The sequence below is a fragment of the Callionymus lyra genome, chromosome 12 (genome assembly GCF_982586985.1).
Source record: "Callionymus lyra chromosome 12, fCalLyr1.hap1.1, whole genome shotgun sequence".
Classification (NCBI taxonomy): domain Eukaryota; kingdom Metazoa; phylum Chordata; class Actinopteri; order Syngnathiformes; family Callionymidae; genus Callionymus; species Callionymus lyra.
This window is the reverse complement of record NC_141829.1, coordinates 17,706,903-17,731,207: the sequence shown is the minus strand read 5'-3', so window position 1 is coordinate 17,731,207 and position 24,305 is coordinate 17,706,903. Positions and strand designations below refer to the sequence as shown.

General features: G+C 44.4%; 1 protein-coding gene and 1 non-coding gene across 2 annotated transcripts in view; one reads left to right on the top strand and one right to left on the bottom strand.

Annotated features, from left to right (window-relative positions):
• The window catches only part of clasp1a (cytoplasmic linker associated protein 1a), a 28,546-nt gene that overhangs the window by 3,968 nt on the left and 273 nt on the right, over positions 1-24,305 (bottom strand). The window contains exons 2-37 of the mRNA XM_087804722.1: positions 23,418-23,843; positions 16,711-16,789; positions 15,767-15,870; positions 15,606-15,697; positions 15,468-15,543; positions 15,300-15,397; positions 15,163-15,230; positions 12,570-12,710; positions 12,425-12,498; positions 12,270-12,362; positions 12,059-12,204; positions 11,834-11,969; positions 11,102-11,172; positions 10,971-11,030; positions 10,731-10,808; positions 10,499-10,666; positions 10,383-10,429; positions 10,146-10,310; positions 9,895-9,918; positions 8,976-9,083; positions 7,946-7,972; positions 7,501-7,659; positions 6,980-7,138; positions 5,793-5,855; positions 5,103-5,206; positions 4,743-4,766; positions 3,767-4,011; positions 3,613-3,676; positions 3,512-3,514; positions 3,274-3,437; positions 2,998-3,076; positions 2,794-2,937; positions 2,316-2,405; positions 1,761-1,910; positions 1,592-1,698; positions 1,343-1,493 (exon numbers count right to left, since the gene is read on the bottom strand). Coding sequence (XP_087660848.1) covers positions 1,343-1,493; positions 1,592-1,698; positions 1,761-1,910; positions 2,316-2,405; positions 2,794-2,937; positions 2,998-3,076; positions 3,274-3,437; positions 3,512-3,514; positions 3,613-3,676; positions 3,767-4,011; positions 4,743-4,766; positions 5,103-5,206; positions 5,793-5,855; positions 6,980-7,138; positions 7,501-7,659; positions 7,946-7,972; positions 8,976-9,083; positions 9,895-9,918; positions 10,146-10,310; positions 10,383-10,429; positions 10,499-10,666; positions 10,731-10,808; positions 10,971-11,030; positions 11,102-11,172; positions 11,834-11,969; positions 12,059-12,204; positions 12,270-12,362; positions 12,425-12,498; positions 12,570-12,710; positions 15,163-15,230; positions 15,300-15,397; positions 15,468-15,543; positions 15,606-15,697; positions 15,767-15,870; positions 16,711-16,789; positions 23,418-23,615 — 3,759 coding nt within the window. The 5' untranslated portion in view covers positions 23,616-23,843. The remainder of the gene's footprint in view (positions 1-1,342; positions 1,494-1,591; positions 1,699-1,760; positions 1,911-2,315; positions 2,406-2,793; positions 2,938-2,997; positions 3,077-3,273; positions 3,438-3,511; positions 3,515-3,612; positions 3,677-3,766; positions 4,012-4,742; positions 4,767-5,102; positions 5,207-5,792; positions 5,856-6,979; positions 7,139-7,500; positions 7,660-7,945; positions 7,973-8,975; positions 9,084-9,894; positions 9,919-10,145; positions 10,311-10,382; positions 10,430-10,498; positions 10,667-10,730; positions 10,809-10,970; positions 11,031-11,101; positions 11,173-11,833; positions 11,970-12,058; positions 12,205-12,269; positions 12,363-12,424; positions 12,499-12,569; positions 12,711-15,162; positions 15,231-15,299; positions 15,398-15,467; positions 15,544-15,605; positions 15,698-15,766; positions 15,871-16,710; positions 16,790-23,417; positions 23,844-24,305) is intronic.
• LOC148068519 (U4atac minor spliceosomal RNA) lies at positions 17,235-17,369 on the top strand. Its single transcript, XR_015713204.1, has one exon. It is a non-coding gene; the product is annotated as a U4atac minor spliceosomal RNA (small nuclear RNA).

The following is a 24,305-nucleotide window of genomic DNA, read 5'->3' as shown; positions in this document are numbered from 1 at the left end:
AAAAGACTAGAGGACCTGGAGTAGACTAGGTGAGCTGGAGAAGATTAGAGGACCTATAGTAGACTAAATGAACTGGAGTAGACTAGAGGACCTGGAGAAGACTAGAGGACCTGGAGTAGACTAGATGAGCTGAAGAAGATTAGAGGATCTGGAGTAGACTAAATGACCTGGAGTAGACTAGAGGAGCTGGTGTAGACTAAAGGACTTAGAGTATACTTGAGGAGTTGGAGAAGACTAGAGGACCTGGAGTAGACTAGGTGAGCTTGAGAAGATTGGAGGACCTATAGTAGACTAAATGAACTGGAGTAGACTAGAGGACCTGGAAAAGACTAGAGGACCTGGAGTAGACTAGATGAGCTGAAGAAGATTAGAGGATCTGGAGTAGACTAAATGACCTGGAGTAGACTAGAGGAGCTGGTGTAGACTAAAGGACTTAGAGTATACTTGAGGAGTTGGAGAAGACTAGAGGACCTGGAGTAGACTAGGTGAGCTGGAGAAGATTAGAGGACATGGAGTAGACCAAATGACCTGGAGTAGACTAGAGGAGCTGGTGTAGACTAAAGGATTTAGAGTATACTTGAGGAGTTGGAGAAGACTAGAGGACCTGGAGTAGACTAGGTGAGCTGGAGAAGATTAGAGGACATGGAGTAGACCAAATGACCTGGAGTAGACTAGAGGAGCTGGTGTAGACTAAAGGACTTAGAGTATACTTGAGGAGTTGGAGAAGACTAGAGGACCTGGAGTAGACTAGGTGAGCTGGAGAAGATTAGGGGACATGGAGTAGACCAAATGACCTGGAGTAGACTAGAGGAGCTGGTGTAGACTAAAGGACTTAGAGTATACTTGAGGAGTTGGAGAAGACTAGAGGACCTGGAGTAGACTAGATGAGCTGGAGTAGACTAGAGGAGCTGGAGTAGACTAAATGACCTGGAGTAGAGTAGAGGACCTGGTGTAGACTAGAGGACCTGGAGTAGACTAAATAAACTGGAGTACATTAGAGGACCTGGAATAGACTAAATGACCTGGAGTAGACTAGAGGAGCTGGATTAGACTAGCTGACCTGGAGTAGACTAGACCAGCTGGAGAAGACCAAAGGTCTTGGAGTAGACTATATGTGCTTGAGGAGAATAAAGGACATGGAGTAGACTTGAGAACTTGGAGGAGACTAGAGGACCTGGAGTAGATTAGAGGAGGTTGAAAAGACTAAAGGGCCTGGAGTAAACTATAGGTGCTGGAGAACAATAAAGGACCTGGAGTAGAGTAGAGGGGTTGGAGGCGACTAGAGTTCCTGGAGGAAACTAGAGTAGAAGGAGTAGAAAAAGAGAAAATGTGGGAGCCTCACCGCGTCCTCCCTCTTGCCGTCCTGCCTGAGTGGCTGGTTCAGATCCTCCTGGCTGCGGTAGCTGAAACTCTGGATGGCCTCAGTAACGCCACGCAGGGAGCTGTAGATGTCCTCCGAGTTCAGGTTCTCCGTCTCGTAATCCGTCATGCTGCTAACACACAACGACACATTCATCAGCTGGTGCAAACACAGACTGTCGTTCAGTACGGTCTAGTCTCTAAAAATGGACCTGGGGGCCACCGTGCTTACCCGGGGGAAAGGCCTCCGTGGGAGCAGTTGGTGGGCGAGGTGAGCGGGCTGGTTCTGCTGGGGGTGTGACGCGTTGGCGTGCGGCCCAGAGTGTTGCTGGGAGAACCCTGTCGAGAGAGTGGCGTGAGTCGTGACCTGGCTGAGACACACAAAGGATCACGTGACTCACCACGGCGCTGCTGCTGTTGCTGGAGTTCTTCAGGTGGTTGTGCAGCAGCTTGGTGGCGCCGTCCTGGAAGGTCTTGGGCAGAGCGCCCAGCAGCATGGTGAACTCGGGCGTGTTCAGCTCGAACAGCGAAATCAGAACCACCTGGGCAGCCTGCAGGTGTGAAAAAAAAGCAACGGGTTAGAGTTGATATAAGGTGTGACTCTGGTAGGGGTCAAAGGTCGACTCCACGGTTCCAGAACCAACTCATTGAACCTGTTTATTAGTCACAACAACGTGGCCTACATATGCCGTCGGCACCACACCGTGAGTGCGACATGCATCGAGCTAGAGTGAGACAGGAACTTTCGCGGAGGAAGAGAAGCAGCAGCTCACTGGTATCTCCTCTGCTGCCCCATTCTGTCCCTCCTGAGTTAGAGAGAGACAGCGCCACCCGCTGGAACATGCAGGAAGAGACAGCACGAGCAGACACACCAGCTCACGGGTGAGTGACATCACAGTCCAGACGGTTAAAATCCCTGGGGGGGGCGTGCTGGTGTCATGGCCGAGGGGGTCTACCTGCTTGCACCTGTCATCTCGGGTGTTTTCGGGGGGCAGCGGACCAGCAGACCTGCCGGCCAGCTCCTCGCTCAGCCAGCTCTGTAGGCTCTGAGTGGACACAAGGGGGCGTTAGGGGGCGGATGCCGCTGGGGATTCTGCCACAGCAGAAACCAAAGTGTGATTCCTGCATTGCAACATGACGGACCTCCGCGACCTTCAAGTCTTCATGTGGCTGCAGGTCACTGACGACTGACTCTCTGACAACCTGACGTGACTCTCGGACACACTTTACATGCATCTCTGTGCAACACTCGGACGTTCTCGGACCTACTTGGAACACTTTCTGTGACACACTTTTACACTCTCTTTAATACCCTTGAATAGAAACGGAAACACTTGAAAACTCTCTGTGAAACTTGGACACTCTCAGTGACAATCTCTTGGACACACTTTCTGTGACATCTGGAAACTCTTTCACAGAGCACTCTCGTCTCACCTTCCTGACGTCGGAGCTTTTAGGCTCGGTGGTCCAGGTGATGATGCGGGACACGGCCAGTCGCGTCTCGCTGGAGTTGACAAAGTCGGTCGGGTCCATTTGCCGAGCCAGCGATTCGATGTATTTCAAAATGGCAACTTTCACCTGCAGAGGACACCAGTCAGTGGCCGTGCTGTTTGTTTTTTTTTAAGGTGGGAGGTTTACCTTCAGGTTGGGGGTTTGAGTCTGGTCCACGATAAAACGCATCAGGATGTTGAACTGCTGGTCGAAGGGGAAGGAATCTCTGTGAGGGAAAGAACCAGGTCAGTCCAGTCACATGACTCACTTTATCTGTGTTGTCCTCAAGTAATGTTGTTCAATAAAATAAAAACAAAACTTTAACTTTAATCAAAACAAAAATAACAATCTTGCATGTCGGCTGTTGATGGACATGCAAGTAGAGGAGCTTAGGAACTACAAGAACCAGGTCAGGGGACCCACCTGGTGATGTCCAGGGCCTTCTGGACTTTAGCCTGGACCGAGCCCAGCAGGTCGGCGCCCATTTTCTTCAGCAGCTGCGTGAGCAGGACGAAGAGCCAGTCTTGCAGGTCGTCCCGGTGCACCGTCACAAAGTCCACGAGAGTCTCCAGGAACATGCTGAACACCTGAGGGGACGGCAGATGACAGGTCAGAACTCCAGCCCGGGCCATAGAAGCACCGATGTGACACACAAACTTACTCTCTGGTTTTAGATCCACAGCAGCCGAGTCCAGCAGCGAGAGAGACGGATAGTTCAGACCTCAATCTTGAATGTGTCTATATATATGTGTGTGTGTGTACCTTGCTGTGGGGGTCTGCAAACATTCTGGTGAAAATCTCACAGAGACGCTTCAGCTCCACCCGACTGCAAATAAATCAAGCAGCACGTTGTCACTAACTGGTGCAAATGTCCGTTAAAGCATCATCAACAATGAATTGAGTCCGGACTGCTCACCTGAGGATCCTCTGGCTCTTCAGCAGGTTCTGCAGACCGAGCAGACCCTCCTTCCTCTCGGACCAGTTGGAGCTGGCGCAGTGGTTCAGGACCTCGGCCACGTCCTCCGTCTGACGCAGGTAGTGCGGGATGCCGCCATTCCGGGAGCCGTACGACCTCTCGGAGCAGGCGCTGGACGCGTCGCTGTTGGCGTCATCATCCGAATACATGCCCGGAGACTCGTAGCGCCTTCGCAGAGGCTTCCTCTGTAGGGCGGGAGAGAAGAGATGAGTATTGGAGAGACGTTTGTGACCCATAAAAAGCTAGTCTGAGGGCCACAGGGCAGAAGAGTCGAGAGAGAGAAACGGATGGAAAGGAAATGAACACATAGAATAGTCACAAAAACATCTGATATTAACAAAACAAATCTGGAATAAAAACATCTCAAACAAACAAAAACACATCAGGAAAGAAACAAAAACATCTAAAAGAAATAACAAACACAAAACAAAAAAAACATCGGAGATAAACAAAAATCATCTGAAAAAAAAACACACGAAAACTTAAATAAACAGAATTATCTCTAACAAATAGAAACATCTGTATATAATTTAATAACTTTAATAAATAAATACATTTAATCTGAAATAAAAAAAAATATCTGAAAAATAACAGATTACACTTAAACAAATGTAAAATATACGAAACAAAATAGAAATATCTGTAACAAACAAAAAAACATTTTAACAAAAACCCATAAAACAAAACCAAATTAAATAATAAAAAATATCTATAACAAACAGAAACAAACAAAAAACATCTACAAAAAACAAAAAATATGAAACAAACTACAACATATGAAAAAAAATATGAAAGAAACAAATATATCTGGAACAAACAAAAAACATAAAAAATAAAACATCAACATGCAGTCTACAGTGTCAGGAGCGACAAGCTGTGATGGATGGATGGAGTACAGGAGAAGAATAATCATCACCTTGTTCCTGGAGTCCCCTAACAGCTGGACCGTCGCAGGTGGAGAGGAGTGAAGAGACAGAGAGGAGGAGGAGAAGAGGAGGAGAGGAGGTATAGGAGGGAAGGAGAAGTGGAGGGCAGGGAGAGGCAGAGAAGAGAGGGAGACGTTGAGAGTAGGGAGGAGGAGATAGGGAGACGTTGAGAGGTGGAAGGCTTCAAGCATCTTCCTCAGAGAATCAACATGGTGGGATCTCAAGTTTCATAATCGGTGAATCAAACATCATGTCCTTGACCGAGGTTCCCGCAGTGGTCAGCAGTCACACGTAGCCCTCTGCATAACGTTTTGACTCATAACTCCTCCGACGTTCAGAGATGGACTCACCAAAGCGTCGGCGACAGCAGCCTCCACCTCGGTTCCTGTGTTCAGCACCCTCATGGCATTGACGGAGGCGGATATCCGGGCCTGGTGGAGTAAACCGTAGCGGTCTGTAGGGTCAGAGGAGAGGAGGCGTGAGCCCGGGTGAGCGAGCGATGGAGCCACTTACCTGCAGACGTTTGCTTCTACATGAAGAGGGAAACATACTGTAGCAAACAGGTGTGTAAGGACACATGAATAAGAAAGGAAGTGAGATGGACTCAATACAAGGGAGCTGGTATGACGAGTCAAAGCACGAGGAGGCGGGATTGAGTCAAAGAAAGAAAGGAGTTGTGACAAGTGAAAAGTTGTGATTGTCTTAAAACAAGTGAGGTTAGGAAGTAGTGATGAAGTCTAATGAGTCAAAGCGATTGTGGAAGTCGAATGAGTCAATCAAAACAAGAGAGGAAGTATGATGAGTCAAAACAAGAGAGGATTTGCCATGGAGTCAAAATAATGGAGAAAGTGTGATGATTCAAAGCGAGTGAGGATTTGGTCATGGAGTCCAAACAAGTGTGAGGAGTCGAAGCGAGCGGCTGATGGGGTCCACACACATCGTCTTACCTTCGCACAACACTACACTGAAGAGGAAACGCCTGCAGGGGGCGCCACTAATGAAACATGCACACACGAGCTAAGTCTGGACATGCAGGTCACCTGACTGGCCGTGAGGGTCGGCAGTGGAGAGAGCGCTTGTGGAACGAGAGTGACGTCGTGAGGCTGCGGGGGGGGGGGCAAGGGGGTCGGGGTTGAACGGGGAGGGGAGGGGTTCAGATATAGGGGGCGACATCAGGGCGTGCCGATTAGTTTCACACACGTGGATGCAGGTTGTCCGAACGAGTGTGTACTTCTGGCGCTGTGTTCGGTTTGTGTCAGCGCAAGAAGAAGAACAAAACTAAAACAGACCTCAGAGCCCGTCTAGACTTAGACCTGTGTGTGTTTTGTGAAAGTGTGTGCAATAGCTAGTCTGTGTGCGTCTGTGTTTGTACGAACTCTTTATGGCCAGAAGATCTGAAGGTTGAGGAGGTTTTTGGGTCTGGTGGAACTTTGTAAATGTTAAAAAAACAAGGTTTTGTGGACTTCACACTCAATAAAAAACATTCCAATGACAGTATGGAGGTAGTTTGTTTCTTTACCATTCAACCGAGAACAAACAGTTGCTTCAATAAAGAAAACAAAACCAAAAAATTAAATGAAAAAAAGTCACTTTAATCAAAAATGTTGCTTCATTCCAAAAAATGTTGATCGAATCAAAAAAGTTGCTTCAATTAAAAAAAAATCACTTAAAAAAACAGTTTGATATTTAAAAAAGGTCTTTAATTGAGGTAATTTCGTTTTGGTTGAACATTTTTTATGATTTAATTTAATTGTTTAATTGAAGCAATTTTGTTTTGCATTAAAATATATTAAAATGTAACTTGACTTGAAAATATTTTAAATTAAAAAAAAGCTTCAATCAAAAGAAAGTTGTTTTAATAAAACTAAAACGACTTCTAAACTATTTTTACTAGTTAAAAAAAAGTGGATGCATATTACTGTGTATGTAGAAGATACTTTTATTTTACAAAAACATTTTTTATTGAAGCAACTTCTTTTAATCAAGCAACTTTAAAGGAAATACTAAAGAAACAAAACTACCTCCGTAAGACACGTGCTAGTCTTCTCCTCTGAAGATACACTGCCACCTAGCGACCAGGTATTTGAACTACAACAATACGACTCATTCTGCTGATGTAAAAGCGGTAAAAGTAGGTAGTAAATGTGTTCACGACCATGTGGTTCATCTCCAAGTAAAACACAAGCACACACACCTGGCGTGGTCCAGGGTCTGGGGTGTTACTCACCGAGGGGCGTGAAGCCGCGGGCGGGGCTGGTGTCACGGCTGCTCTCGCGACTGGTGTCGCGACTGCAGCCCTGACTCATGCTGGGTCGGGGGATGCGGCTCCGGGCTAGCGTGCGGTAAGGAAGAGCAGCAGGAACAAGAGCTTTACCACACAGGTTGGCTGTCAGGACAACAAGTTAGGTGGACGTGTCAGTAGGCATTCATGGTTTGGGGGGAGGGCAGGGGGTGGCAGAGGGGGTGGCAGAGGGGTGGGCGTGAGAAAGAGACAGAGCTTGATTTAGTTCAGTGAAGAAGATGCTAAGCTAACATAGAACACCTTAGACCTGAAATTCCCACATCTGAGTGCATGTGTGTCTGTGTAAGGGTGTGTTTGTGTATGTAGTTGTATGTGTCTATGTGTATTTGTTGGTTGTGCATGTGTGTCTGAGTGTACGTATGTATAGGTGCATGCGAGTGTGTATGTTTGTGTGTCGATGTGCGCGTGTGAGTCCTTGTGCAATGTGTGCGTCTGTGTAGTCTTACCCAGACCCATCCTGCTGGGGCTGGTGTCTCTGCTGCATCCTTGACTTCGGGGGATTCTGCTTCGTCTCTCCGTGGGTTTGCTGGACAAGGGGGCGGTGGTTCGAGGGATTCTCCCATAACTGCTCAGCAGTTTTCCAGGAGAGCTGGAGCGACTCCCGGCTGCAGAGAGAGACAAGAGAGTGAGAAGGAAGGTGTGCGGCGGCGCTGGGGTGACGCCGAAGTGAGTCCAGCCGAAGACACGAATGTGTGACTGGAGTGGTCAACAACACGTTCACTGGACACACACCAGCGAAGATCTGAAAACGTACGTGCATGAGGAGGTGGACCCAACACACCACATGCTGGAGGTGAGGGGGCGAAGAGGGTTTTTTTTTTGGGGGGGGGGGGGGGGTTGTGAGAGAGGGGAGAGAGTGTGTAGGGGCGAGGGATGATGTTGAGGCCTTACCATTGATGGGATTGGCTGATCTGGATCCTGGACATGAGTGGGCGGCGAGAGGTGAGAGTGAGACACAGGGTTGTGTTATGTTGGTATTCAGGAACATGCGCGCGCACACACACACACTCGCACGTTAACAAACGCATATGGAAGTAAACCAGTGTCATCAGAATGGTTGAATTTAACATGTCTTTCCACATTAAAGTTGAAACTTTGATTTTTAAATTGTGATTTGAATTAAAATGTTTTTGTTAAGCATTTTATTATTGTTATGATATTTGTCTATATTGAAAGGTGGTTTTTCATTTTATTAAATAATTTAATTAAAACATTTATAGATTGAAAAGCTTAATTCGTTTTTTTTAACATTTAATTTCAGAAAATCTAATATTTTATAAAATGTTTACATAGTTTGATATTTTTTTTACAGTTTTGTTTTTTTTCCTTAATTCAAAACGTTTTAATCTGTAGCCTTTTGACTTCAATGTAATAATGTGATGTAGGTATTATACCCACATTTTCAAATTTAAATTTAAAAGGCTAAGGTTTAATATTATAATTAATATTATATTATACAATAATATTAAGTATTTTCAACTATTTGGAATTAGAATGTATGACTCTATAGGTACAAAAATGCATTATTTTTAAAATATTCACATTATTTATTCAATTATTTTTTAAAACAAAAGAGAAAAAAAATAATAATAATAAAGTGCTTAAAAACAACAATTCAAAGTTTCAAATTTGAAATTCAACAACTCAATATTCTGATGGCACTGATATATTTCCATACACACAACACTAAAATAATTGTCCAAAACGTAGACTAACACATGGCATGCAACACACACAGAGTTGTGTTGCAGTTAATGTTTGCGACAAAAATCCTTTCTTTAGGGAATATAAGAACTACAGACATAACTTTTTTTCTGGTCAGTTCCAACATCACAAGTCAGTAGTTCCTCAGTCAAGAGTTTGTGTCTCTCTTAATATACCGTTCAAATTCAACAACAGAATGAACATGTGTGTGACTTACGCTGTGACTGGGACACCACTTTAGCTCGACTTCGCCCTCTGTTGTCCACCACTGCCGGACTGGCTCCGCCCACACTGCCCGAGCTGGTTCTTCTGGAGCGAACGCGGCCTGGACAGGAAGGGGGAGGAGCTTAATCTCTGCCCGAGCTGGTGAAGGCGAGCCAACGAGACCTCAAGACAAACTACTGCTATGTTTCTTGACGACACAGTTGTGGACTTTCCATGAGGACACCACTTATTATTCAGACAGCTGGAGGTTAAGAGGGCGACCAACCTAACACACACATGTACACACACACACACACACACACACACACACACACACACACAAACACACAAGAAAATGCACTAACACACATATGGAAGTAGTGTCACCAGAATATAAATGATTCATTTAAAATTTCAAATGTTGAATTTTCTATGTATTTATTGAGATTCTGAATAATTTTACAAGAATATTTGTATATTTAATTTGTTTTATTGCATTATTTAAATAAATCATTTCACCATTGAGTTCATTAACATTTTCTAAATAAATTCATAATTTTATACAAAGAGTATCGTAATATAAGTCCAATAATAAATAATAATATCCTTTTTTCAAATATTTATTTATTTAGAGCCTTTTAAATTCAGTCCAAGAATGTTGGTATAACAGTTTCACACGACAATAACAACTTGATATTGTATTTAAAGGGCTACAAATTAAAATAAATGTTTAATTTAGAAAAAAAGCAAATTCAACATTTCAGCATAGAAATTATTTAATTAAATATTTTTTTTAATGATTCAACAAGAAAAAGTCAATAAAAAAATCCAAAGTTTCAACATAAGAAATGTTAAATTCAAACATTCAATATTCTGGTGAGACTAATTTACTTCCATACACACACATGCAGACGCACCCACACACGCCTTACCATCACTTTTGGCAGTGCTGCCATCTTGTGGGCATGAGTGGAGGCAGCGCAGCGGTGAGTGGGGGAGAGGCAGAGATATGTTAGCAGCAGTGTGGGGGAGCAAGGGTCACAAGGTCATCATGGTGAGTCATGTGACCATGGAGAGGGATTTTGACTTCTACTACTGAACTCTTTCTGAGTGTTGTAGGGGGCAGAGAACTAGATTCGTCATGACGAGAGTCATGAGGTCCGGGGCGTGTGAGTGGACCTACCTAGCGAGGAGTAGGATCCCGGCGGTAGGGCGGCGGCCGAGCTGAACGGCGAGGAGGCGGGGCCTGAGCTCTGACGAGACTTGGCGCTGGAGGCGGCGTTAACGTCGATGTCGCTCCGGGATCGCTGGAGGGAGCCGGGCGACGCCGTGGACCTCACCAGTTTACCTGAGGACAGAGTCACACGTGAGCCCACCACACTCACACACACAACAGAACCACAATAGAACCTGGACTCACTTCTCGTGGAGCTTCCAGCCATGACGCTCTTGACGGACAACGGTCGGCTGCGGGAGGAGAGACGAGAGTCATCACTGTGCTCGACATGCAGAAACCGGCCCAGTCTGGGTCCTTACTTGAGACTCTCCTGCGAGGATGAGGACGAGCGGTCCGACTGAGGCAGGGACACGACACTGTCCGAGCCCTTCAGGTGGGACTGCAGGGCCTTCTGGTAGGTGGACTCCAGCCCCTGGAACAGAAGCTCCGCCTCTCGACTGTAGTGACTATGGAAGCCCCAGTAGCACCTGCAGACACAAGAGCGTCAACACAGAGTCCCACAGACCCACTTGAGTCCCTTTCCTCACTCACTTTCTGGCGATGGAGCGAGCCTCTGAGTCGGCATCGTGGATTCCTTTCTTTAAGGTCTCGGTCAGGACAGGTACGTGTCTAGGATAAGGTCACAATGAGGTCATGTTATTCTTGGAGACATTTTAAGAAAATGGAAGCCAAATAAAACACCAAAAAACATGTCGAGAAGACTGAAAGATGATTCAATTGAATAATATCTATATAGCCTTAAAGAAGTTTAAAAAAGAAACCGAAGGTCACCTCTCCAGAGTGTGGGTCTGCCACTCTTGCAGCATCAGGTCCAAAAACTCAAAACAGCGTCTGCAACCAGAACCAAGACCAGCATGAGAAGAGGAAGCGGAGTGCTGGTTCAGAGGAAAGCGGGTTCTTACCGGCGGACTGCCACTGACTTGGACGTGCAGTTGCTGGTGATGATGGGGATGAGGCGCGGGTAGTGGGTGTGCTGCGGAAGGACAAGAGGTTCAGGCGGCTCTGGTACTACAGTGTTTTGTTCATATCTCAGCTGAATCTTTACAATACTAGTTCTGCTAACATTTGCAGTGCTAGCTTTGCCAGCATTTACAATGCTAGCTACACTAACTGTTACGATACTAGCTGTGTTAACATCATTGATGCTACCTACGCTCAAATTTACGTTAATGGATTTGCTAACAGTTGCGATGCTAGCTGTGTTAACATTTACAGTTCTAGCTATGCTAACTGTTACAATACTGTCTCTGCTAACAGCTACGATGCTTGCTATGCTAAGATTTACGTTAATAGCTCTGCAGAAATTTTCAATGCAAGCCCTGCTTACATTTACAATGATAGCTACACTAACATTTATGATGCGAGCCCTGCTAACATTTATGATGCTAGCCCAGGTTACGTTCACAATGATAGCTACACTAACATTTTTGATGCTAACCCTGGTAACATTTACAATGCTAGCTGTGCCAACATTTGCAATGCTAGCTGTGCTAACATTTATTTTAATGGCTCTGCTAACATCTGTGCTAGCTACAAAGAACAAGTTTCTTCACTACTCTATCACCCATTTCTCACTCCTCAATAACTCCATTAGTAAGATTTGTGGTCCTGATCTGGTGGTTTGTGTCGCTCACCTTGAGAATCAGCCGGATGGCGGCCATCCCAGAGGTGGCCATGACTTTGGCGCTGTTGGGCACCAGGTTGAGTAGGATGGGCATGACGGTCTCTGCCCCGTGGTCGAACTTGTTGGCAAGGACGTACGACAGATGTCTGCGGGAGAGACATGAAGACTCAAGACCTTTACAACAAAGTTTCTGTGTGAGATCTGCTGAAACTGTGGTGCGTTGTGTGTGTCTCACCCCAGAGTGATGCAGGCCTCTCGGACCACCTGGGATCTCAGGTCTTTGGCTGACAGTTTGAGCGAAGCCTCGAGGAGGCGCAGCTGCTGAGGGAAACCTTCATATTCTGTAGCTCCGGCCATCACCAGGGACCGGACCTTCTTCAGCTGTGGTGAGAACAAACCAGAGTTCTTAGCTGCTGCAGAGAGTGCCCACGGTGCCGGACACATACCGCCACCACACGGTGCTCCCAATCATGTTTGTCGTCGGACAGAACTTCTCGAATCTTGTTCAGCTGATCCTCCAGCTCACGGTTGGAATAGATCTGGAGACAAGAGGACCAATAAAAAACCCTACCCAAAGAAAACTGGACCTGCCTTCACAGACCTGCACGGAGGGAACATCCTCGAAGGATTTGATGAAGTCTTCTTCATCAAGGGCGCCAGCGCCGGCTTCTTTACCTGCAGTCGACATGTTTATTGAACAGCAGGTTCTGTCGCGGCACAAACACGCTTCTGGACCGGTGCTATACCTGAGGCCTTGGCGGCGGCGGTGGCCGCACTGGGTCTTCGTACTGAACTCATCACGGTTCTTCTCGCACTGAGAGGTGCCTTGGAAGAAGAAGAGGAAGAGCGACAGCCGTCCACAGAATCTTCATCGTCGTAGTTCTTATCTGCACGAGAATGTTTGTTTGTTAAATCTTAGATCGATTCATGTTTTGGTTTTTAGTTTTTTTAATGAATAAGTTCGTCAGGATGTTTCAATCATTCATTAATGAAGAAGTGAATTAATCAATGTAGTCAAATATTTTACCTTATATTATCCGGCCTCTTCCTTAAAGATCAAAAGAACAAAATAATCGATTTGTAAATTTACTAAAGTTGACTTTTTGTATAATTACTTCCATTTACTTATTTTGTAAAGTTAATAAAGTTTACTATTTTGTAAAGTTACTTCCGTTTACTATTTTGTAAAATAAAATTAATTCTGCTTACTATTTTGTAAAGTTACTTCCTTTTACTATTTTATAAAATTACTTCCATTTACTGTTTTGTAAAGTTAGAGCAACAATAATGTCATGTTACCCCAAATTGATTTATTTTTAAATATGTATACTTGTATACACTGAAAGCAAACAAATGTTGACTATAAACAAACAAAGGAAGTTCAGACGCAAAACTACAATTATCTCTCTTTTCAGCTACATGCATTTACACCAGCAGTTAAGAGAAGCAAAACACCTTGACTTTAGTCACTCTGTCACAAACAGGTGACTTGCACAAAGCAAACAAATGTCATCACCGTGGCAGCCACTACTGTAATTACAGTACGCACCATACTTATGGTGCCAACAAAACATTGAACTCCCATGATGCCTTTTCTACACGCCGCTCTATTTAGTGACGACTAATTGTACACTACAATAATGTATTTAAATGATAAGTCCACGTGGCTATGTCAAAATTGATCGACAGCTGTGATCGGTTTGCTGGGCGGCAAAGCATTAAGGGAGCTGTTCAGGTCAGCGTTAGCGAGATTGCTGTTGACAAGCATGGCACCTTATATGCACCTTATTAAACTCAGTTGAGGTATAACCACCAGTGAACATCTTTCATTTTAATTTGAATTTGTTTTTTTTAAAAACCTTCTGGAACTGACAGCTCTAGAGGTCACACCGCCCACAAACGTGTCCCTACGAGACGTCGCCACTTCATCGCGTGAGCTCAGAATCGGAGGTGCTGATCCCCTGCTGAACCGGGTGCGATGGACTAGGATGTTTAAATCAGTCATGGCACGGTCCCAAAACTAAGAGATTTGAATTGTCAATTTAAGCCCGATAAGATCAACAGAACCGACAGAACCAGGACGCTGCTGACGGAGATCTGACAGCTCCAAAGGTTCACTCCAACCACTTCGTCTGTTGACAAAGTATCGCCATGGTAACCAACCCCTCCCTCCCTGAGACGCGGTGAGCTCCCCTTAAAGTCTGTCGATCAGAACCAAGAAGTGGGTCTTACCGGGGCCGTGGTTCTGCAGGGCTGCTGCGGTCGCCGAGCGGCTCAGCTGACTCTCTGCGCTGACCTCACAGAGAGAAATGGCTGCTTTGTTTTGCTCCCTCCCCTGTGCCCTCCTCCCTCCTCCTCCCCCCCTGCTCCATCTCTCCCTGGTATTTCAGCGACACACAATCCCAACATTCTTCTGACAGTCGTCGCCGCACATTTGGGTGCAAAAAAAAAAACAACAACTCATGATCTCGCCTGTGTCTCACTGTAACACCGGGTTCATGTTCCAGTGTTCATCTATGACCGACTCACAACAATTAGCAACAAACCAACAACACACACACACAGTCATGGTGTGAGTCATCTTCACTGACAGAGGAGGTGAAGCAGAAATTTCAAATGAGGTCCTGTCTGTGTGACAACAAAGCTCAGCTGACACACACACACACACACACACACACACACACACACACACACCCACACACACACACACACACACACACACACACACACACACACACACCCCCACACACACACACACACACACACACACACACACACACACACACACACACACAGACCAACACTTACTGTAAGAAAATATCAGTCATATATTGAGATATTTTTGTAAACAATAAGATATTGACCAACTTTAAAGATATCATAATTAATATTAACATTAATTATTTGATTTTTTTTTTAAGTTCTCTTCTTTTTTGGCCATGTATTTTTATCATAGTTATTTTATGGTTTATATTTCAATAAAGTGTGTATACAATATATTTTGAAATTATTTATTTACAATTATCATATATTTATATTTATATACAGTTTATTTTTGTGTTAGAGCTAGATTTATTAAGTAGTTATTAAGTCCACCGCAGCTAAAGGAACAATGAAATCCAGCGAGATCCCGGCGATGACTGAGGATGAGAGGATACAGTTGACTCCAGCAACTTTTAAAGCGGATGTTTGGATATAGTTTAGTATTTAAAAAAAGAAAGAACTTAGAAGAAGAGTTAGAGTGAAGTATTGGAGCAATACTCCAAATATTTCCTTGTTCCTTCAGTACCACAATATATCATATTTTTGCCCCAGTATCGCGGTACGTATTGTACTCACCAGAACCAGACGGGACCATATTTCCGGACCGCTGGACTTCATCAAACTTGGCGAAGATCACGTTCAACCTGCGAATAAAGATTGATTTAAAAGTCCTACCATTGGGGACCCACCAGGACCCAGTCGTCTGCACTCACCTGGACTGGGGCAGACCTTTCTTGGTGAGGTCTAGTCTGACCCGCTCGCCCACGTGTCGGTAGATCTCTACCAGGCAACTCATGGCACCGTCTCTCACCTGAGGACCAGCAGACAGGTGAGACTCAGACCTAGAGTGTCTGTGGGTGTGCGAGTGCATGCGTGCGTACCTGGCTGGTGGGGTCCCCCAGGAGGTTGCAGATGTGGGGGACGATCTTGCTGAGGGTGAGACCCTGAGCTCCGTATCTGCAGGAGGAGACATTTAAGCAAGACAAACACAAACACCAGAGCCAGCAGTAGAGACTCACGTGTTGAGCGTGGCCACGAGACACAAACACACTCCCTCTCTGGTCCGGTTGTTCTTGTGCTTGAAGCCTCCGAGCATCCGGTCCCACATGTACTGCAACACCACACGATGACTCAACTCATCATGTGATCTATGAGTCGAGGTTCTGGGCTTCTGGCTTACCTGTGGCGTGGTCGCCTGCTCCATTATCTTCATCAGCAGAGCCTGGTCCTGCTCCCTCACCTGGTCTTTGGCGTCGCCGAGCCGGTCGATAAGACTCGGCAGAACTGGGGAGACCAGGACAGTCAGAGTTGAAAGCAAACACAACGTTCAGAAAAATAACTACCTGAGCAACACACTTTCAACTACTGTAAATAACAGACTGTTTGCGTGAGTTTGTGTGTGTTTGCATGTTCCTGTGTGTCTTTGTTTGTGTCTACAGTATATGTGGCGAGTGTTTGTGTGGGAGTTTGTGTGGGTTTTTTGGTACTTGCATGAGTCTGTGGGAGTTTGTGTGTGTTTGCATGTTCCTGTATGAGATTGTTAGTGTTTATATGTTTCTGTGTGTGTTTGTGCAGGTTTGCATGTGATTGTTTGGGTTTTTATATGTTTGCATGTAAGTAAGTAAGTAATATATATTTATATAGCGCTTTTCGAGACCAGGGTCACAAAGCGCTTTAACAATCAAAACAATACTCAAAACAGTACAGTATCTTTATGTGTGATTTTGAGTTTGTGCATGTTTGCATCTGTCTATGTGTGTTTGCATGTGTCTGTGTGTGTTTACATGAGTCTGTGTGAGTTTGTGTGTTTGCATGTGATTTGGGGGTTTGTATATGTTTGCATGTGTATGTCTGTGTTTATATGTGTTATTGTGAGTTTGTGCATGTTTGCATGTGTCCATGTGTGTTCGCATGCATCTGCATGTGTATGTTTGTTTATATGTGTTATAGTGAGTTAGTGCATGTTTGCATGTGTATGTTTGTTTATATGTGTTATTGTGAGTTTGTCAGTAACACTGTGTCATCACCTTAGAGGATAAGGATGGTACGGAAAATAATAATATAAATTTAATTAATATTATTTATTAAGCAACATTCGGACAAACATGCCGTCTTTAGTCTCACCTGTTCCCACCTGAGTCCTGAACCTCTCCTGCAGACGGGTCACCAGAGCTGACAGCAGGTCCAGACCCAGCAGCGCCACCTAGCGAAAAGATTTTATTAAAGCCTATGATTGAAATAAAATGTTCAACATTCATTTATTGTTCTTATTTTTTTTAAACATGTAAAAATATAAAAGTCTTAAACAATTTCCAGAAGGAGACCTCCTGATGGATCAATAAAGTTCTACCTAAAGAGAAAGAAAAATATTCCTTGAAAGTAATATCTCAGTTGGTCGGGAGATGGCGCCATACAGCGCACGCGCGATCCGGCAGCTCATCTTCTCGCGGTGCATTTTGGGTACATCTCATTTCGAGGTCTCTGCTTGTGAATGGGAAGGTTTACGACTCGCGCGTTCACTACTACCTCAGTGATTGACACATGCAGGAGTCAGGGATGACGTCACGCCGAGTGGCCGCGCGGCGTCACCATGAGTGAGGAGCGGCTCCCCTCACACCGACACCAGGCTGCTCACACTCCCCGGGTCAACCGTCCTTGTCTCGGGGTGAGCGAGCGGCTCAATGAGCGTATAGCGAGAGCAGCCCTGCTAATACCAGAGCAACACTCAGCACCACCTGGGCCGGGTTCCGACCCGCTCCAGTGCCGGTGCAATTTTTGGAACCTCCACTACACTGTTAAAGACTAAAACATTTATTACCATAAACTGCCTCCTACAGGACAGAAGGAGTACTACATCCACCTCACTGTGATGACACGACTTCCTGTTTCCTCCCCAGTCCAAAAGATGCTCTTTAAATCCTAGTTACTTCTCTATTTTAACTAATGGTATTCAGCATTATACTGTCATTTATTTTAGAGAATACATCAACTTGTGAATAAAATGTATTATTAACTAGATAAACATCAATGCTAGAGATGCTAAGCTAACAACAACATTAATGCTTTCATCCATTGTTGTTATGAGAAAAATGTTTCCTGTCACCACATAAAATCCTATGTTGTGTTTACAACACTGGCAATAAACGTGTCTGAACAAGAACACACCAAGATAACTATTTAACTGCACCTCTTGTTATTTATGTAAATATTATTGTGTATATATTATATAGCGCAGATTTATCTTTTATTCCATTTAGATTTTCTTTCTCGTTTTTATTTCTGGGTGTTTTTATTTCTCTTGCTGTTGTTAAACCGAATTTCCCCTCACGGGACTAATAAAGGTTTTCTGATTCTGATTCTGATTCTTCTGTTCTAAACCAACAAAAAACAGTTTCAAGAATCCCTCTCTGTATTTCCTGTTCTCGCTGGATCATCCAACCGTAACTGAACATCAGGGCTGTGGAGATGACAACGTTCTCTTCCATTTTGGTTTTCATTTGTATATGTTGTCCCTAAATAATGCCATGAAACCCCTACCTTGCTGCAAAAGAATACCTTATAAGTTTAAGAAAATGTTCTTTTGCAAGACAATTTCTTGTATGATTTGGATAAATATGGGATTTAATTTAAGATAATTGTGTTAAAGTCTGGTCTTAATTTCTATTTCCATTCAGTCACTATTATACCTGTCAGATGTCTGGATCATGAATATTGTTTAGTTAAATTTAATGTATTTTGTTTCATTTGTATTCATTTTTTTACCACCACAAAGAAATGTCAATATAAGTTTTATGATTGTAATTCTGAATAAAAATGTATTGATTATATAAAAACTCTAATATTCGAGGTCTCTGTGTCCTCCTGCAGTGCATGTTGGGATTTTTTACCTCCTTTGATTCTGATCCAACATGGTTGTGATGATATAACACATTTTAAGCCGTTCCTCCGCCACAAGGTGGGACAGGAGGGTCAGTGTGAGAGGTCACACACTCATGAGCAGTGTGTGAATGTGACAGGAAGGTGTGACAGCAAACTCACACCTGAGTATGACCTTCCTTTTTAGGGTGTGTCGTCACACAGGAGTGGATGGATGAGGGAAAGACCGTGTTGTGTAGTAGTATGTTCACACACAGGGTGGGTCACAACATCCTTACAGTCAACTTGTTTTGAGTCCATCCTGCTGCTGATGTCACAGCTTCACTTGATTATTATTCAAAAACATCCAAACTAACTTAAATTAAGAATATTTCTGATGTTTAGTAAAATGTTATATAACTCCCATGATGCCTTTCTGCATACAGCTCTATTAAGTGACCCCTCATTGGTCGTGACAATACTGTAGCTCAAATTCTTTCTCTGAATCCAATAACTTAAAAGTAATTGGTTGGCTGGGCGGCAAAGCATTATGAGAGCACTTCAAGTCACCATTACTGAGAGGGTTGTTGAGAGGAACAGCAGATAATATATCAAATTTGTGCATTTGAATACATTTTGTTCATTTAAACATTTCCTGACTTCTTGCAGTGATCATTAACAATGTTATGTTATTCAAATGATGTAGGTAGTGACAGTTTGGGAAAGTACATAAAGAAAGTAATAGTATAAATAGTGAAAAATGATCAGTATTTCATTTATTTATTTATTCACTTCATTTAGTGTCTTTGTAATTGAATCAGATCTAGTCAAGGCAACCATTTTCTGAAGTAATGAGTTGCCATTCTTTCCACACTGGACACCAGTGACCCAGCCTGAGGGTCCGGGGAGTGAGTGGTCACGTGACCGCCTTCCAATAATGAGCGTCATGTTTACTGCGCATGCAACATTCCACTCTTTGTTCTCCGATTGCATCACCGTCAGTATCAAAGGTTGACAGCAGTTAAATGACCTCTTTACGACGACCATGTTGTCGCAAGAATTCCTCACAACAGCACTGTTGTATTTGGTTCACAGTGAGCCGCTTCATCATCATCTCAAGTGTCACAGGTGAGTATAACAGGTGGAGTTGTTCACAGCTTCAGTCCCTAATGAGCCAACACTTGTTTTAAAATCCTTATATAGACTTGTGGTTTTGATATACAACACCATCTGTACGCCACTGGTTCAGTCATTAAAACAGCAACATCAGCGTTTCATGCTGCAGTGACGGACGCCATCTTTCCATCTCTGGTTAGAGAACACGAGCGAGTGGACGAGTTTCTGACCACAACTGGGACGAGAGATGAGCGAGAAATATGAAGGAGAGAGACATATACTGTAGAAGAGTGACATTAGTGAGACATCTGAAGTGAGATCGATGAGACAGACAGAGGAGAGGGAGATTTTGAAGAGTTTACTATATCAGACATTGTGGAAGAGTGATATGAGCGAGACAAATGGAGAGAGATGTGGAACAGGGACACGAGTGAGACGTGACATGAGTTAGATGTGTGGTAAAGAGGGATTTGTGAAAGAGTGATATGAGTGAGAAATATAGAAGAGTGACATAAGTGAGATATACGAAGGAGAGAGAAGTGAAAGACTGACATGAGTGAGAAATATGGAGGAGAAATAGATGTGGAAGAGTGACATGAGTGAGACATATGGAGGAGAAAGAGATGTGGAAGAGTGATAAGAGTGATACATATGGAAAATATAGAGAAGTGGAAGAGTGATATGAGTGTAACATATAGAAGAGTGACATTAGTGAGCCATATGAAGGAGAGAGAAATGTGTAAGAGTGACATAAGTATGAAATATTAAGGAGAATGCGATGTGGATGAGTGATATGAGGGATACATATGGAAGAGATAAAGAAGTGGAAGAGTGACATATGTGAAGCATATAAAAAAGTGACATAAGTATGACATATGAAGGAGAGAGAGAAGCGGACCAGTGACAAAAGTAAAACGCATGGAGGAGAAAGAGATCTGGAGATTGATACATATGGAAGAGAGAGAGAAGTGGAAGAGTGACATAAGTGAGACATATAGAAGAGTGTCGTAAGTGAGACATATAGAAGAGTGTCGTAAGTGAGACATATAGAAGAGTGTCGTAAGTGAGACATATAGAAGAGTGTCGTAAGTGAGACATATAGAATGAGTGATGTAAGTGAGACATATAGAAGAGTGACATAAGTGAGACATATAGAAGAGTGTCGTAAGTGAGACATATAGAAGAGTGTCGTAAGTGAGACATATAGAAGAGTGTCGTAAGTGAGACATATAGAAGAGTGTCGTAAGTGAGACATATAGAATGAGTGATGTAAGTGAGACATATGAAGGAGAGAGAGAAGTGGACAAGTGACATGAGTGAGACATATGGAAGCGAGAGAAATGTGGAAGAGTGATATGAGTGAGACATATGGAGTCGAGAGAAATGTAGTAGAGTGATATGAGTGAGACATATGGAGGCAAGAGAAATGTGGAAAAGTGACATGAGTGAGACATATTTAGGCGAGAGAAATGTGGAAGAGTGACATGAGTGAGACATATGGAGACGAGAGAAATGTAGAAGAGTGATATGAGTGAGACATGGAGACGAGACAAATATGGAAGAGTGACATGAGTGAGACATATGGAGACGAGAGAAATGTAGTAGAGTGATATGAGTGAGACATATAGAGATGCGGAAGAGTGACATATGTGAGAAATATAGAAGAGTGACATAAGTGAGACATAGAAGAGTGACATATGTGAGACATAAAGAAGAGTGACATATGAGACGTATAGAAGAGTGACATATGTGAGACATACAGAAGAGTGACATATGTGAGACATATAGAGGCGTGACATATGCAAGACATATAGAAGAGTGACATAGGTGAGACATATAAAAGAGTGACATATGTAAGACATATAGAAGAGTGACGTAAGTGAGACATACAGAAGAGTGACATATGTGAGACATATAGAGGCGTGACATATGTAAGACATACAGAAGAGTGACATAGGTGAGACATATAGAGGCGTGACATATGTAAGACATACAGAAGAGTGACATAGGTGAGACATACAGAAGAGTGACATATGTAAGACATAAAGAAGAGTGACATAAGTGAGACATAGAAGAGTGACATATGTGAGACATACAGAAGAGTGACATATGTGAGACATATAGAGGCGTGACATATGTAAGACATACAGAAGAGTGACATAGGTGAGACATATAAAAGAGTGACATATGTAAGACATATAGAAGAGTGACGTAAGTGAGACGTATAGAAGAGTGACGTAAGTGAGACATATAGAAGAGTGACATATGTGAGACATATGAAGGAGAGAGAAGCAGACGAGTGTCATGAGTGAGACACATAGAGTAAAAGATGTTGAAGAGTGAGACTGAAGCACAGAGGACAGAAATGACACGTCTCTGTTGGCAGAATCAAAGATCCAAGTGTTTCCACACAGATTATGTTGCTGGAACATCAGCTGTGAAGACACGAGCGCTGGCTGTCCTGGAGGAAGAGAGGGAGCAGCAGACAGGAAGCACAAGACACCATGACATGAGCTGGGCAGCTCATGAGCCGGCTAGCCAGGGGCACAGAACTAAAAACAGCAGGAGGGCGGCAGACTGTTCTAACATTTATAGACATGAGACGGACCAGATGTGTGTCCCTTTTCACTTTGAACTAGTTTAAATGTTCCCAGGTAAGAGCGAGATGTATTGCGGCCACCTGGGTCTGCATGTGTTCTCCTCCCACTTGGCAGTGGCTCCCAGTCTACATCCTCTTTCAACCATCTGGATCTGCTCAGAGCCTCAGGTGGATGTCAGAGCTCGTCTCATCTGTCCACATACACTCCGGCCATAATGGCGCACATCAGCAGCTCCCTGACGATAATGAAGACGTGAAAAGATGAAGACGTGAGCTGATAGAACCGTTTCAATTAGACCCCGGTCTTAATTTAAACCTCATGTCAACGTCGTTTCAATGACACATGTGACAAAGACCCAAAGAGACAGGGGATCCCAAGTGGAGACAAAGAGACAGGGGATCCACAGAGAGGAAAGAGAGAGACAGGTGATCCAATGAGGAGAGACGGAGTAGACATGTGATGCAATGTGGAAGGAGAGAGACAGGTGATCCACAGAAAAGAGAGAGACAGGTGATCAACTGTGGAGGGAGAGAGACAGGTGATCCACAGTAAAGAGAGACAGGTGATCAACTGTGAAAGGAGAGAGACAGGTGATCCACAGAAAAGAAAGAGACAGGTGATCAACTGTGCAGGGAGAGACATGTGATGCAATGTGGATGGAGAGAGACAGGTGATCCAATGATGAGAGAAAGAGAGAGACAGGTGATCCAATGATGAGAGAAAGAGAGAGACAGGTAAACCAATGAGGAGAGAAAGAGAGAGACAGGTGATCCAACGAGGAGAGAAAGAGAGAGACAGGTGATCCAATGAGGACAGAAAAAGAGAGACAGGTGAATCCATTAGGACAGAAAGAGAGAGACAGGTGATCCAATGTGAAGAGAAGGAGAAAGACGGGGGATCCACAGCATGCCCTCTCTTTGTGGGCAGACCAGGACGTTGACCCAGAGTCCAGTCCACACAGGGAAGACAGAGGGGGAGACGGGGGAGACCGGGGAGAGCCAGATCTAGTAGACAAAAGATTCCACGAGCAGAGACCTGGCGAGTCTCGGCCTGCAGGAGGATACGCTGCCTTGCTCAACAGCGCACACTGTGGCTGGAATTCCTCTTTTGATCTAACAAGTGCAAACAGAGATGTCCAACAAAGACCCGGAGCTACACAGAGCAGACTCAGACGCTCCTGGTCCAAGTCGGGACTAGAACCCTCTCATCTACTTTTGTCAACACACATAAATCCTCAAACACACACTCATGTACACACACCTTAAAGTTGCTGGAGTTGACCCACGAGCAGGCGATGCCGTCCACCATCTTGTCCAGGTTCGTCTGGTCCTGCTCCAGGTCCTGGGACTTGTCCTTGTCCAGGATGTAGTCTATGATCTCCTGACCCACCTGCAGCCGCCGACCCAGGTCCTTCTGCAGCACCTGGGTCAGACAGGCCTCCATGTTGGGCTCCATCATCCCGCCCTAGAGAGGACCGTCTCTGTCCTCTAGAGGTTTTTCGGCGGGCGAGACCTTCACGTGTAATCCGGAGCGACGGGATGGGGGTGGGGGGGGGCGGGTCCACCAGGTCAAGGGGTCAGCGGCGGTGCAGCATGTGTGCAAACGGACGTATCACAGGGTGTTGTCCTGGGGGTCTGACCGGCAGAGCCCTGCAGCCGAACAACACACCGGGAGTTAAACCTGCAGCTGTGGAGGAAAACGAACGCATAACGACGTCAACACAAATGACAGCAGAACACCTGGAACAAGTTGATGTTGAAAAGTTAGTTGTGTCCAGTGACACAATAAATGACACACACACACACACACTCTCTGGTGGCAGTGGTGATCAATAGATCCCATCATCAAGATGTTGCATTGTGTAGCGTGTTCTGGTTCCGTTTGTAAAAAAATGAATAAAAACTGTAACAAGTGTTGGACATTTGTGAGGCTCTTCTGGGCCCCTGAGCTGCTCTGTTTACATGACGCACACACACTCACTGCCCCTTTTGTGCAACGTTAGCTTGAGCTAGCTCCACACAAACACACACACACAGCTCCACCTTTGGGACAAAAAAAAACGGGTGAGGTGAATTCAAGGGTGAGGCTTCGCACCTGCCAGCGTGTGGGTTCGGTGAGCCGGTAAAAAGCCGGGTGTGTGTGTGTCTG